This window comes from Pygocentrus nattereri, chromosome 27 (genome assembly GCF_015220715.1).
Source record: "Pygocentrus nattereri isolate fPygNat1 chromosome 27, fPygNat1.pri, whole genome shotgun sequence".
Classification (NCBI taxonomy): Eukaryota; Metazoa; Chordata; class Actinopteri; order Characiformes; family Serrasalmidae; genus Pygocentrus; species Pygocentrus nattereri.
The window spans coordinates 24,463,670-24,476,913 of NC_051237.1; the positions used below are offsets into that span (position 1 = coordinate 24,463,670).

General features: G+C 44.0%; 1 protein-coding gene across 1 annotated transcript; it reads right to left on the bottom strand.

The window, feature by feature from the left end:
* Positions 1-5,916: 5,916 nt before the first annotated feature.
* Positions 5,917-8,671, bottom strand: eif1 (eukaryotic translation initiation factor 1). The gene is made up of 4 exons (XM_017716196.2): positions 8,509-8,671; positions 6,950-7,113; positions 6,764-6,865; positions 5,917-6,623 (listed from the first exon to the last, which is right to left on the bottom strand). Exons 1-4 carry the CDS (start codon positions 8,537-8,539, stop codon positions 6,579-6,581), a joined length of 342 nt encoding a protein of 113 aa, XP_017571685.1. The 5' UTR covers positions 8,540-8,671; the 3' UTR covers positions 5,917-6,578.
* Between the last annotated feature and the right edge of the window lie 4,573 nt (positions 8,672-13,244).

Genomic DNA, 13,244 nt, shown 5'->3' on the forward strand with positions numbered 1-13,244 from the left:
ATTAAACTGAGTTTAACTGGACTGAACTGAACTTAATTGGACTGAACTGAACAACTAAATTTGAACGGAATTAAACTGAGCTTAATTAGAATAAATTCAATTGGTCTAACTGAGCTTAACTAAACTTAACTAAATTTAATTGAGTTTAATAAACCGAGTTAACTAGAGTGAACTAAAATGAATTTAATAGGACTGAAGTGGACGTTCTTGAATTTAACTGGACTGAAATTACTTGGACTGAAGTAAAGTGCTCCGTGACCCAGGAGGATAAGTGGCTTAGAAGATGGATGGATGGATGGATGGATGGATGGATGGATGGATGGATGGACTAAAGTGAACTGAAGTGAGCTGAAGCAAACTGAACTGAAGTGAATCAAACTGAACTGGACTGAATTTTATTTTACTGAACTGAAACTATTTGGACTGTTTGACTGAATTCATGCTTATTACAGCATTTAACGCACATTAATGTGAAGTTATTTCAGCTGCACTGCCTGAACTCTTCGGTTCTGGCGTTCTGGCACTCTGGTGTTCTGGCGTTTTTGTGTTCTGGCGTTCTGGCATTCTGGCGTTCTGGTGTTCTTGCGTTCTGGTGTTCTTGCGTTCTGGTGTTCTGGCGTTCTGGTGTTCTTGCATTCTGGCGTTCTGGTGTTCTGGTGTTCTTGCGTTCTGGCATTCTGCCATTCTGGTGTTCTTGCGTTCTGGCGTTCTGGTGTTCTGGTGTTCTTGCGTTCTGGCGTTCTGGTGTTCTTGCGTTCTGGTGTGTACTGTGGAACCAGTGGAGCTGCAGTGGTGAAGAGGAGTGAGTAACAGGAACTCAGTAACACTGCATTCCATTAGAGGTTCAGAAATAACTGAGACAGAACCGCCAAATGACTGCAATTTCTCTCATTTCGCTCGTCCCTCTCACTATCTGGTGCGCTGGTTCTCCACTTGGCCCACAGAGCCGGTCCACCGTGGCCTTTTCCTCCAGCAGCTTCAAACAGAAAGTAATTCCTTTAAAGAGAGATAAGCCATCTGGTATTTAAATGTCACAGAGAAAACTGTGGGTATTTGGCAAGAAGGCAGAAGAAAGACTGGCACTCGTATATTTAGCACTGGTTCTAGATCACCTCAAGCTGTTTCCCTGAAGCATCCTCTACTCAGCTTTACAGCACATGGCTTATCTTCACTGAGCATCTCATTAATATGGAAACGTGAAGCATGGAAGCTCAGAGACGGCGGGAAGATGAATATTTTGACTGTACGCAGTTTCGCATAATCTGCTCCTCCTTCAGGCAGATTAGGGAAATTAGAGAGACTGAAAGCTGAAACTGGTCCATCACCAACGGACCATACAGAGCGGAAACTTTAATACAGCACCTGCACGGAACATAAACACGACACTCTTCTACAGTTTAATGGTCTGTGTATCCTTACAGTCACTGTCCACTCACTGTTCACTCTATTAGACACTCCTACCTTGTCGGTCCACCTTGTAGATGTAAAGTCAGAGACGACAGCTCATCTGCTGCTGCAGTTTGCGTTGGTCGTCCTCTAGTCCTCTAGGTCTGTTCAATAATCAGGAGACTGTGAGCGCTGGTAGTGACCGCCTGAGGCATGACAAAAATATGTAAACGAAAACTCAGACTTATTCTGCTCGGCTTTAATCTTCAGCTCAGCTATAGCTGCTTTTCTCGCATCTCCAGCAGGAAACTTTTCCTGTAAAGTAGATCAGTTTCTACTAAACTTGAGTCTCTCAATGTTGGACGTTTTACGAGGCTGAAGTCGCTTCTCATTCACCAGCTTCTTGTTCACATGTTCCCGTTCCACCTTAAACGGTGCCTGAGACGCCTCAAAGTAACTGCTGCACCATTTAAGGTGGAACGGGAAAATTCAATCAAAGCTGGAGAAAGAGAAGCGACTTCAGCTTCACGACTGTTTAGTGTTTCAGTTTCTCATTGCTGATTAAACATATGAGGAAACCAGCTGGACTGATTATAAACACAAATAAGTCCATTCATCTCAAATTATCGATGTTCGTCTTAAATCTCTCTCTTTGCCGTTTTGTAGCTACTAGCTGGGCGAAACTGTTGTCTGTGTTGCTATGGTGACCATCAGTCTGCGCTGATCTTCAGGGTTAAAGGGTGAATCAGCAGTTCTACATTAACTCCAGCGTTTCAGACCATTTACTGTTAAACTGTGTTGAACGACCAGCAGAGCTTTAATTTACTGTAAAGGAGGATTATTTTATTATGTGGAGCCACATCTGCCTGCTGCCGACCGCTGGTCTACGCCAACGTCAACTACTTATTACTACTACTTACTACTTAAATATATACATGCAGACTGCAGACTGCGACTGTCCGCTCTGTTATTTATAAGTGATCAGATCAGATTTGTGTGTTCAGACATCACCGGTCTATCTGCATGGGTTGCCGCGGTAACGACATGGGTAGCTATGCTGGTGACGTGGATTTCAAACGCGGATGCAGGAGAGACGGAGGAGCATCATCTCCCATCCAAACTCCTCAGAAGTCTCCATCATCATCAGTCTCAGGAGCTCTTCTTCAATCCCAGCACTTCATCACTCTGGATTCGACATCGTCGCTGCTTGTTGAGTGCCGAGTGACAAAAACAAGACACTTTGACATCCGATCTGAGCGTCCAGACTGGGACACATCCATGAAAGTCTGATCAGACGAAAATCGGAGTTGCTGTCCAGACGGGCAAAATCAACCTGGATACAATCTGGATTTGACAGAAATCAGACTTGGGCTGTCAGTCTGGCCACGGCCCAGCTGCTCAAAGACTGAGACCAGCTGATTTGACAGGTAGAATCAGGTGAACTCCAGCCCTCTGTTGGTAAAGACTGGACACCCCTGCCTGAAATCACCTCTTATAGTGATATTTCAGCCGATGAATCCAATTCCTCCCCCATTCCTTTAGTCGATCAGCTGAGACGCTCTTCAGGTTTTAGCGCCAGAGCTACGAGGCTAATGTCACTAACAAGGAACAGCTTATACCCCAGCGATTAGCACAGTGCTAACCGCATGGCAGGGCTTATTCCCTGTTGTGAGAAACAGTGCAGACGTGATGGAGCTAAAAGGGCTCTCTGAAGGCCGTCACTCACAGATACTGCACTCCTACGCTGCCCCCTACTGGACAGACGTGGAACATGACACCCGAATACCAACATGCCAATAGACCCTTTTCCCTTTTACTGAGTTTTTACACTTTTATACCTTTTCTGTTTTATTTATCTGATTTTATTTAACTTTGTTCCCTATTTTTATTCTCTTTAATTGAATCACTGCATATTTTGTGCTTATGTTACAGCATTATTTCCATAATCAGATCACCTTTTGATCATAGTGTTATTTAGGCTGACTATATTAATAAAGCTGTTATTATCATTGTTGAGGACATTGTTCACACTGAGCTGGAAGCATCTCTGGTTTCGTCAGGAAGAGGCACAAACGCTCACGTTGAAATGAAATGACGCACATTTCCACACTGAGCCTGTAATTACTGATGACATCATGCGTGTGTAAACAAATATGCTGTTATAAAGATGTTATTAAGGCAGGTACTATGTGCTTTGTAGCTGAGCTGCATGAATTCATCAGCTTTAAACTGTAATTTCTCTCCATTCAGTGACGGATGGGTTTGCGTGTGTTGCTGCATAACTCAGTGTTTCAGGTGCAAACAGAGAGATTCAGAGCGGTTTGGTGTGAAGTGGTTCAGACGTCTTTACAGGAACCAGACGTCTGATTATTCCAGATTTTCCACTGTTTTCCATCATCAACACTCCCTATAAGCTCAGAAGACTCGTGTAGGTTCTCTGGTGGTTCTCGATGGTAAATAAAGTGCCTATATCTGTGTTGTAGGGATGGTGATGTCTGGTCCCCATCACCACCACTGTAAAGACATTTGAACCATTTCACACCAAACCCAATGAATCTCTGTTTACATTTTAACCAGTTAATAACGCAGGAATTTTGGAAAATCAGTGGAGTTCCTCTTTAATAAACAGGAAAACAAACACTCACTGGCCATATAATATAATATAATATAATAATATAATACAGGTGTTGTTATATAGACTGTATACAGATGACCATGCTACTATGACCAGTGATGATGATAAATCACTATAATGACACATGGCAGAACAATGAGGGTAATGCTAATGATTCACAGCTGTGCGTAAGACTGAACGGAGATGTTTTCAAATCTTCTCCTGGAGCAAATCAGCATGCACAGCGATCTATTCACACTCAGCTCCATGTTAGTCATTAATATTGAGCTCCTAATTCTCTTTATTGGGTTAAATCTCATTCTGCTGGAGTGGTCAGGCTCCTGCTGCTTTGTTGTGGACCCCTGCAGATGTTCTGTATTTTAAAATGTGGCGGCTTAAATAAATATTCATAAATAATCCTCGAGACGTTTCTCCAGCCAGAGTCCACTGTGGGACACAAACGAACTCCGTTTTAATTAAACTCTAAAAGAAGCTGATTCACTCACTGGATCTGAGTCAGGCATCACTAATGAGCCGCGCTCAGTCGGTCAGATTACAGTTCCAGCCTTTCACGCTCATTTAAAACCATTTAAACCCATTTAAACCATTTAAACCCAGCCCGATTTCACAGGTAATGTGGTTAATACCACTTTATTAGATATTAGAAGCTGCAACCATTTGCATGATTAAATGGTTCTTTAGATTGATGGAGAACGTGGTGTATATGGTTCTATATAGAACCATCCTTGAAAAGGTTCCTGTTACAAGCCACAGAACACTTTTTGCTAAGAGTACAGCAGCACTGTAGTTCTACAGTTACAGACTGTTGTCCATCTGTTTCTCTGATACTCTGTTACCCTGTTCTTCAGTGCTCAGGACCCCCATGGACCCTCACAGAGCAGGTACTAATTGGGTGGTGGGTCATTCTCAGCACTGCAGTAACACTGACGTGGTGGTGGTGTTAGTGTGTTGTGCTGGTCTGAGTGGATCACACACAGCAGTGCTGCTGAAGTTTTTAACCACCTCAGTGTTGATGCTGGACTGAGAACAGTCCTCCAACCAAAATTATCCAGCCAACAGCGTCCTGTGGGCAGGACAACCAGAAGAGAGACGACCAAAGCCTCTGACTTTACATCATACACAAGGTGGACCGACAAGGTAGGAGTGTCTAATAGAGTGGACAGTGAGTGGACGCAGTGTTTAAAAACTCCAGCAGCACTGCTGTGTCTGATCTACTCATACCAGCACAACACACACTAACACACCACCACCAGGTCAGTGTTACTGCAGTGCTGAGAACGACCCACCACCTATATAGTACCTGCTCTGTGAGGGTCCATGGGGGTCCTGAGTACTGAAGAACAGGGTAACAGAGTATCAGAGAAACAGATGGACTACAGTCTGTAACTGTAGAACTACAGAGTGCAGCTATACAGTAAGTGGAGCTGAGAAAGTGGACAGTGAGTAGCTATAAGGTGGTGGACTGCTTGGTATGTATTTACACACTTTTTTGAAGCCTTCAATAATCTCAGAGAACCAATCCATAATTTCAGAACAACCCTGGACCTGCTGAGCGCTTACAGAACACGGTCATCACACCAGACCGGCTCCATACTCTGAGCTCTCAGACCACGTTACTGCAGAAGATACATACAACACTAATAATAATAATAATAATAATAATAATAATAAAAAATGCTAACTGCATTCTGTGAAGTCTCTACACCAGCTGAACTGCTGGTGGCATCAGCCCAATTCCAGAAGGTCCCACGTACAAGAAACATGATTCTACCGTTGACCTGAACACAGAAGCTACTAATAGCCCAGAGACCCGTTTACCGGAGCGGCGCCGATACCTTCAGCCGTTTTTAGAGGTGAAAAGCCTGGTTTAAATCACGACCGCAGAGCGAGGCTGGTAAGGGATATTTAGTTTATTCCAGTCAAAACAAAACTATTACAAGTTTAGAAAAGTTAAATTATGCATATTTAAAAATAAGAGTGGAAAATAAAAGGGATCAGAAGCAAATACTAAAGTTAAGGTGGGTTCTCCGCGCTCGGTGCCCTGGCATGATCCTGCGGCAGGCCGGCCCACATCATAAACACGGATGTATTAAACAAAACATCAGCTCTTGGTCAGTCTTCACGTGAACCTAACCCCCAGCCCAACCCCACTTAAACCAACAACCGGAGGATTGTGCAAAATGTAGCATAGAGGATTTTTATTGAAACATGTTGTACAAAACAAAAAGACATGAAACTGCGCTTGAAAGCACAAGATTAACAAAAAAAAAAAAAAAAAAAGGAGAGGAGAAAGGGGGGAGAGGGGGATAAAGAAATAATAAATCACCATTCATCCCGCATTATGTGTGTTACTGACTGTCCATGATGTAGCTGGACGGGGCTTTCCAATAACGAAGCCCTTCTGCTGGAGAGTCTCGGATCAGACGTCATCACTTTCATTTGCAGTGTTTGTTATGTACGGGGCTGGGGGACGGGGAGGGGGGTGTACCAGCAAGGGGTGAGGGGGTGGGGTGGGGGTCAGTGTTGGGGTCAGGGTGGGGGTGGGTCAGCGACACTTCTAGAAACCGTGGACCTTGAGCTGCTCCTCTTTGGCCAGTTCAATCTGTTGAGAGGCAGAGAGAGAGCGAGTAAAACAAGAGACATGGCCAGTTTCAGACCAAGATTAAGCCCAACGGCGGTCTCGCTCAGCCCAGAATTTAAGCGCAATCCAAGTGCAAAAGAAAAACAAGAAAATCCACTTACATCAGTCAGGAACTGGCAGATATTCTTGCGCTGGTCACCTTGCAGTTGGATCACTTCACCATACTCAGGGTGCTCAATCACTGTCCCATTGCAGGCAAATTTCTGCAGATGTTAGAGGTTTTTGTAAGAACAAGGCTCAACCTTCACCCAGCGATTCATACAGCATGCCTAAACAGACAGGCTTACCTTCTTGAAGGCCTTGACTAGCTTCTTCTTATCATAGTCGTCGGCAATGCCCTGAACAGTGGTCAGAGTCTTCCTGCCGTTCCGCTGCTGGATTCTTATGTGGATGTAGTCCTCAGTCCCAGCTGGGAGCCGATCATCACCCTTAGTTGCATCAGCAAAGGGGTCTGAGGAGAAACAGGACAGAAGAACAGGAGGTGTAAACAAACTGGACCTGGAAAAGCAGCGGGAAGAGCCGCATGTTCCCAGCGACACAGAGCCCAACAGACGGAACGGTTCACCTTACCACACAAATCCACACACAGATCAGACCCTTTAAAGAACGGGATGTTTTCCTTTAGAACAATTTCATGCTTAACAGGTTCTATACAGCACTGAAAAGTCAGGCTTGGCATCGTCACAGCAGAACCACCCTTTTCAGTGACCTATCGGCCCATTTTTAGAAAGGCTGAATCTGAAGAAACTTCAGCAGGAAATAGGTCTATACACGTACCCCTATTCCTAAATATAACCGTTCCATTTGGGAATGTAAGCAGTTTAGTGAACTAGTCCTTTAAATCAAAAGGATTAGCAATGAGGGCTTCAGCCTGTAACCCCCGCCTTCATCAGGATGATTAGGCAACATCCACATTTAGCCCACCATATCAGCCCAGCCACAGCCCCTCGACCACAGGAGTCATATTTCTGGGCTGATTGCTCAAAACCTAAATATAAATCAATAGATTCAGGGCATTTTAGAGAACTGGCTGAGGCCTAAGCTACTTAGAGGATTAGGATGCGACAGAATACACAAATAAAGCTCACAGGAATATAGAAATGAGCTAAAGTGGTCAATAAATGTGCGATTGTTGAGCCAAAAAAGGAAAATCCGAAGCGAAGCGTCGAATTTAGAGGCTAACAAACAAGAACGTTAGAGGTCGAGGCCCAACAATCCAGGAGGCTCGGGCTAAGCGAAGTTTATCCAGAAAAATAAAGTAATAGAATCAAATTAAACAAAATACGCAGTTAGGGTGTTGACATGGCATGTACATGGTCCGGTTTCTTTTCCCAGCTCATATTTTCCTCACACGCCCGAACTCGCCGTTCCACCTTAAGCGGCGCAGCAGTTTCGTTGTGTGGCCTCAGCCGCCGGAATAGAACTGCTGCGCCATTTAAGGTGGACCGGAGAGTTCGAACGAGAGACTCGGGTTAAGTTATTTTATGCTAGTTTTTGCCTCATGTCATCGTTTCGTATGATCACATTACGGCATATTTCGTCGTTAGGAGTGAATAAGGTGTTAAAATAAATAATAAAGCAACTACAGCAACCAAAAACCGTGGGTCAGCTAATGATCCAGCTAAAACCTTCGCGTAAGCACGGTTTGTTTGAACTGTCGCGCAGTTTTAAAGATCTATATATTAATCTTAAACACACGTTACTGATATATTAGCGAAAATCTGTGTTTTTATAACTATTTTCCTCGTTTTCTGTCAGAGTCCTCCGCCCTTCCCCCACTGCGCTAGCGTTAGCCTAGCCCGTTCCTGGATAAAGTCGGTAAAGGCTCGGTTCTGAGTGGTCTTACCGAAGGTTTGGAGGTTCTGGATAGCGGACATACGATAAGATTCCCTTTCCTTTCGGACGGTAACGGAGTTTGAGCGGCTGGTTGGGTTTAATCTGCGGATTTAAGCGGCGCTGCCTTCAGCACAAAACAACCACAAAATGGCGATAGGTCGGAGAAACGGCTCAAAAACAGATTTAAAGCCCCGCCCATCACAGCGGCGACGCCCCCTCTATCGCCCCGCCCCCAACTCATGCATATGCATTTTTACACGGACCCTTTATTCTATTAAACTCTATTACAGGGAAATCCAAACTGAGTCATACGTCATTTGGGTTTTTATAGTAAAGCAGTGGTTCTACATGGAACCATGAACACATGCTTAGATGGTTCTTTAGCTTGATGGAGAACATGAGAACCCTTTCCGGTGCTGTATAGAACCATTTTTTTCAAAGTATTAAAGTTTTTTAAAGAGCGCGTGATACACTCGATAAGATGTAAACAGAGCGGTTTGGGTGTGAAACTCTCTGTTCTAGATAAACGTACCGAGTCAGAACTGTTCACAGTGGTGGTGATAGGAACCAGACGTCCCCCTCTAAAAGCTCCTCACAGAAAGTTCCTACATGAACTGGTTCTGAATTCACTGCCTGATGACTGAGACGCTGTTTTATGAGAGTTTAGAGAACTTCAACTCCATTCATGGTGGAGGGAGACATGCAGGGCGCTGTGGGGCAAAATAGTCCCCAAAGAAAACTGATTATTCCAGATTTTCCACTATTTTCCATCATCAACATTCCATATAAGCTCAGAAGACTCGTGTAGGTTCTCCGGTGGTTCTGGATGGTAAATAAAATGTCTATATCTGTGTTGTAGTCATGGCGACGCCTGGTTCCCATCATCACCACTGTAAAGACACCTGGTAATTTTTTCTAGAATTAAGCATTTAAACACTGAATTGTGGAAGAATTTTGAAAGGTGGGTGGAATTCCCCTTTAATGTGGCTGGGTTCTGTTTCACTGAATGTCCCCAAAGCGTGACGCTCTTTAAAGCCCCGCCCATCAAACACTCACTCTCGGTTTTTGATGTCAATACAGTTCAGTTTTTGTTTTATTAACACGACAAATTTACATTTATATTCGACAAAGTGTCACAGCACTTAAAGATGAGCAAATAAGTAAAAGAATAATAATAATATCTTTATTTACAGACCTCACAGTGTTTTACAGACAGGCGATAAAAAAACATACATTTTAATTCATATTCATGTAGTAAAAAAGTTAAATTCATTTTATGATGAGAGATTTAATAATAAAATAAGGGAAATTAATCATGCGCGTGTGCTGAGTGGGTCTTTGTGTATTTCATAGACCCGCCCCCTTTCCCAAACGTCGCTCTCTGTAGCCCCTCCCCTCCTACGGCGCCGCGCAGGGTAGCCCCGCCCCATTTAAATATCGCCCCTGTAGCCTCGCCCTGAAGTCGAAACCGGCACGTCATCCTTTACGTAATCACGTTCATTTACGCAACTCTGCCAGGAAACGACGGAGCGGTTTCCAGGGAGACGTTCAGCTGGAGATTCCTCTTAATAAAGTTAATAATCTGAAAAAAGTTATTAATATTAATAAAGCTATTAATCTTAATAAAATTATTAGTCTGAATAAAGTCATTAATATTACCAAAAAGTTTTAAAACGATTAAAAACGTAACAGAAACTAATAAACAAACACGCCCAGTAAGGCTGAATCACCGGAGACTGTTTAAGTGTTTAAGACGGTTCTTTAGTAAAGGGTTCTATTCAGAACCACGAATTCTGTTTATAAAATGGTTCTTTATAGTACCAAAAAGGTTCTACAGCTATTAACTTGCAAGCTACACATGTTGGTGTTATTTTATTATTGTTGTCACTGTTGTTATTGTTGTTGTTGCTGTTGTTGTTGTTTATAGATTCTGCAGTCAGGCTTGAATGGCTTTAGCTCTACAGCTTGGCTCTCTGACCTTCACCTGTCCATCACTCCCTGCTGTTCTGCAAATAAGGCTGCTGTGCCGTCTCTGATCTTTCCCGGCGTGGAAGCATCGGAGTCAGCGCTTCAGTAGGAACGCAGAACCCGCTGCAGCTGGTTTAATGACGTATGTGTGTATATTTTTAGGAGCTCGTATTTGTTTTGCCCTGCAGGGATAAAAAACCCAGAGGTTCTGTTTTTAAGTGAAAGCATAAGTCACAAGTGTGGCGTAGAAACAGGAATAAACAAGGCTGCACTCTTAGTAAAGATAGTAAAGGGTTCCTTATACCAAAAAATGTTATAACACTCGCTTATAATAACAGATGAACCATTTTTGGCATTATTTTTCTAAAAGGTTCTCTATAGAAACCATCTACAACACATTCTTCATCAATCTGAAGAACCATTTCACGATGCAGACAAACATTTAATCATGCAAAGGGATCTTTGAGTGTTTATGATTCTATATGGAACCATTTTCTTTACGAAAGAACCCTTGAAGAACCGTCTTTTTTAAAATAACTTTTGCTAAATAACAACGTAGCCATTTAAAAAATAAGAGGAGGACACAGTTATGATGCCCCTCAAACCCCTCAGACCCCTCAGACCCCTCAGCCCACCACTGTAGGTTCAGCAGTGCTGTTATAAAACCTGGAACAGTGAAGCCAGCCTGCTAGTGTGGTGTCTGATTTCCCCGTCCTGATCTTACTGCCGTTGTGGTGTCCGATCTCCCCTTCCAGAACTTACTGCCGGTGTGGTGTCCGATCTCCCCGTCCAGAACTTACTGCCGGTGTGGTGTCCAATCTCCCCGTCCCGATCTTACTGCCGGTTTGGTGTCCGATCTCCCCGTCCCGACCTTACTGCCGGTGTGGTGTCCGATCTCCCTGTCCCGATCTTACTGCCGGTTTGGTGTCCGATCTCCCCGTCCCAACCTTACTGCCGGTGTGGTGTCCGATCTCCCCGTCCCGATCTTACTGCCGGTGTGGTGTCCGATCTCCCCGTCCCGACCTTACTGCCGGTGTGGTGTCCGATCTCCCCGTCCCGACCTTACTGCCAGTGTGGTGTCTGATCTCCCCGTCCTGATCTTACTGCCGGGGTGGTGTCCGATCTCCCCGTCCCGACCTTACTGCCGGTGTGGTGTCTGATCTCCCCATCCTGATCTTACTGCCGGGGTGGTGTCTGATCTCCCCCTCCTGATCTTACTGCCGGTGTGGTGTCTGATCTCCACATCCCGACCTTACTGTCGGTGTGGTGTCCAGTCTCCCCGTCCTGATCTTACTGCCGGTGTGGTGTCCAATCTCCCCGTCCCGACCTTACTGCCGGGGTGGTGTCCAGTCTCCCCGTCCCAATCTTATTGCCGTTGTGGTGTCCGATCTCCCCGTCCCGATTTTAAACATACTGCCAGACAACTAGAGAGAAAAGGCGCCTGACTAAACTAGAAGTGTTCCAGTCCACCTGGAAAGAGCCTTATTTACTAGCCTTATAGAGCTTTTACTGCAGCACGCTCAGCATATCTCTCCTCTCTCGTAGAAATCAATAAGAATAATCTTAGACCACTATTTAGCACAATAATAATAATAATTTAGTGGTCCTGCTGCTGGGTTGTCACCCTCCTACGGCCTCCTCCACGTCTCCTGGTGTACTGGCCTGTCTCCTGGCAGCACCTCCAGGCTCTGGACACTACGCTGACAGACAAACCTTCTTGCCACAGCTCGCATTGATGTGCCATCCTGGATGAGCTGCACTACCTGAGCCACTTGTGTGGGTTGTAGAGTCCATCTCCTGCTACCACGAGTGTGAAAGCACCACCAACATTCAAAAGTGACCAAAACATCAGCCAGAAAGCAGAAAGGTACTGAGAAGTGGTCTGTGGTCCCCACCTGCAGAACCACTCCTTTATTGAGTGTGTCTTGCTAATTGCCAATAATTTCCACCTGTTGTCTTTTCCATCTGCACAACAGCTGTGAAATTGATTGTCAATGAGTGTTGCTTCCTAAGTGGGCAGTTTGATTTCACAGAAGTTTGATTTACTTGAAATTATATTGTGTTGTTTAAGTGTTCCCTTTATTTTTTTGAGCAGTGTATATGCTACCATTAGGCACCATTATCTGTAAACACAGTATAAATTTCCACTGCTATGCCAATGACACTCATATATATATATATATCAAGTGAACCAGATAATAAAATCAAACGTGGCAAGATTGAGGACTGTGTAAAAGACATGTAAAAGACTGGATGTCAAGTAACCTTCTCATACTTAACTCAGATAAAACAGAGGTTCTTCTTCTTGGTCCAAAAGCAGCTAGAAACAAACTGGCTATCTTAACACTTAAACTTATAGTATAGTTAGAATTAGAATAGTTTCTCAGTTCAAGCTCATCTGTTAAAAATCTGGGTGTTGTGATAGACGCTGAACTGTCCTTCAAAGCACATATAACTATTATCACTACAACAGCTTTCCTGCATCTCCACAATATCGCTAAATTAAGAAATGCATGATCATGTTCATGTTTTTATTACTTCAAGGCTAGATTACTGTAAAGATGGACGTCCCAGCAAAAGCCATAACAAGCTAGTTAGTCCAAAACGCTGCAGCCAGAGTCTCACAAGAACCAGAAAGTTCAACCATATCAGTCCAGTTTTATCAACCCTGCACTGGTTACCAGTTAAATTTCACATTGATTATAAAATTCTATTACTGACCTATGAAGCTCTAAATGATCTCCCCGTCCCGATCTTATTGCCGTTGTGGTGTCCGAT

Bases quoted from the DNA above. Each gene is read 5' to 3' on its own strand.
- eif1 (XM_017716196.2), bottom strand. From the start codon at position 8,539: ATGTCCGCTATCCAGAACCTCCAAACCTTCG. The intron at 7,114-8,508 runs GTAAGACCACTC...GTTTCTCCTCAG, and splicing joins CCAGAACCTCCAAACCTTCG to ACCCCTTTGCTGATGCAACT. The intron at 6,866-6,949 runs GTAAGCCTGTCT...TAACATCTGCAG, and splicing joins TAGTCAAGGCCTTCAAGAAG to AAATTTGCCTGCAATGGGAC.